Source organism: Acipenser ruthenus, chromosome 20 (genome assembly GCF_902713425.1).
Source record: "Acipenser ruthenus chromosome 20, fAciRut3.2 maternal haplotype, whole genome shotgun sequence".
NCBI lineage: Eukaryota > Metazoa > Chordata > Actinopteri > Acipenseriformes > Acipenseridae > Acipenser > Acipenser ruthenus.
In genome coordinates, this window is record NC_081208.1 from 14642498 (window position 1) to 14644295 (window position 1798).

At 41.9% G+C, this 1798-nt stretch overlaps 1 protein-coding gene across 1 annotated transcript in view; it reads right to left on the reverse strand.

Annotated features, from left to right (window-relative positions):
* LOC131698882 (C-type lectin domain family 4 member E-like) overlaps positions 1 to 567 on the reverse strand; it is an 11150-nt gene extending 10583 nt beyond the window's left edge. The window contains exon 1 of the mRNA XM_058993537.1: positions 466 to 567. Within this exon, the coding sequence (XP_058849520.1) occupies positions 466 to 562 (97 nt within the window). The 5' untranslated portion in view covers positions 563 to 567. The remainder of the gene's footprint in view (positions 1 to 465) is intronic.
* Positions 568 to 1798: the final 1231 nt, after the last annotated feature.

Sequence of the window (1798 nt, forward strand, 5' to 3'; positions counted from 1 at the left end):
CATTATTTACACATGCAGAGCTTTTGCTTACCATGGTAAATTTGCAGGGTCACTTTTCCCATAGTTATACTATACATTCACCATGGCGTACTACAAAACGGTGGTATGTAATTCAATATGTTAACGTAACTTTATTCAGCAGGTTTCATTCAACATCATGAAGCAAAGTCTGTTAATTCTACAGGGGGGTGCATAACATTTGGCCAGAGCTGTAACCTGACTTTAACAGAGAAGAATAAAAGCATAAAAATGTAGATGATATAAAGTATCCCTCCTACTTTAAAAAAAGCAAACATTTTCCCCTCAGATTAAGTTGCTAAAAAAAGTAAATGGAAGAAAAGCACAAGTGAAGCAATATGTTTTTCATTAGCTTCTGATATTTGCACACAAAAATAACTTTCAGTGAAAGTTTTAGCAGAGGTAAATTGAATCGGACATGTTTAAATGTGACCCCTAGGTACTTACCCCCCTGTTGTGCTCCTGCTCTCCTGCCCTGGGGTTGGTTTACTGTGGAATAGACATCCTCCGAGGGATTCTGCAGCACAGTGTAAATGCCATCCATCTCCATTGCTAGTGCTGTAGAGAAGTGAGCTAGAGAGGAAGTTCTGACTGTTATATTAACAGTGCAGACTCTGCAGGGCTGGGCAGGTGCTAGAGGAAGTGGGGTTTCACAATTCTGTCTGTATGACGCAGTGTTACTGCTCTAGATATTCTGCTACTGCTCTAATCAACATCTGTGCTGACGATTGAATCCAGAGAAGCTTGGATGGAAGCATCTGTAACAAGCTACTTCCGAGGAATTGCTACATGCATTGTACTGGCTTCAGCCACCCAAAAAGCAGTGTGCAATCTCGTAGCCGACTCACATGGGTAGAGCATGCTAGTGTAAAAGGGGCTATAGTGAAAGCAGACTTCTCAATCACTAGATCCCTGGCAATATTATCCCTAGCTTTGGTTCCTTTGCACACACATTAAATACCCTACATTCATATTTTTCAATCAGTAGTCTTTTAGAGCTGATGCGGGAACAGAAAAAACAAAGGCAGTACTGCAGGCAAAAAGCGCTGCAGCTCCGTTTATTTTCAAACAAGAGCAAAATAAATATTTAAACAAAAACACAAACACAAAACCGAATAGGTCAGGCTGGGCAGATTGCTGTCACTGTTCCTATTCTTTTCGTTGCAAAATTCTCCTCTCTCGCTCCCGTTCCTCATCCGAACACCCACCCCCGGAGTGCAGAGAGCTGCAGTTTTATATATCATGGCCGAGGGGTTTAACTGGCTAGAATTATTCTATTACCCCTTGGCCACAATCTGCACGAGTTTATTAATTACTCCTGGCAGAGGACGAGCTACCAACCTCGCCTCTGCCAGAACACGTTTTAAATAAAAACAAAACAATAACACACGGCTCCGCTGCTATATTTATAAACCATAAATACACAAAATAAATCATAATACACAAATACAAATAATGCATTGCACAGGGGCGGAGGGGGAGACCCGGTTCTCAAAATAAATAACAAATAAATGTACAGGGCTCCTCACCCTGTTACAGGAGCCTATTGCATCTCTGCAGAAATGATCAAACCCCTGTGCACTGCATATATCCTAAAGTGAAGGTAATTGTGCAGAATGACTAGATTAGTGGGTCTTGTACATTGCAGGTGTTTCCAGTTTGCAGTCCTACCCACTGCACTGTGTTATCAAGTCCAAACTGTATGAGCACAGCACTCATAAAACAGCTCTGCGTTTGATACAGGGCCATGAAGTGGGTTTGAACATGGCAGCAGTGCCCA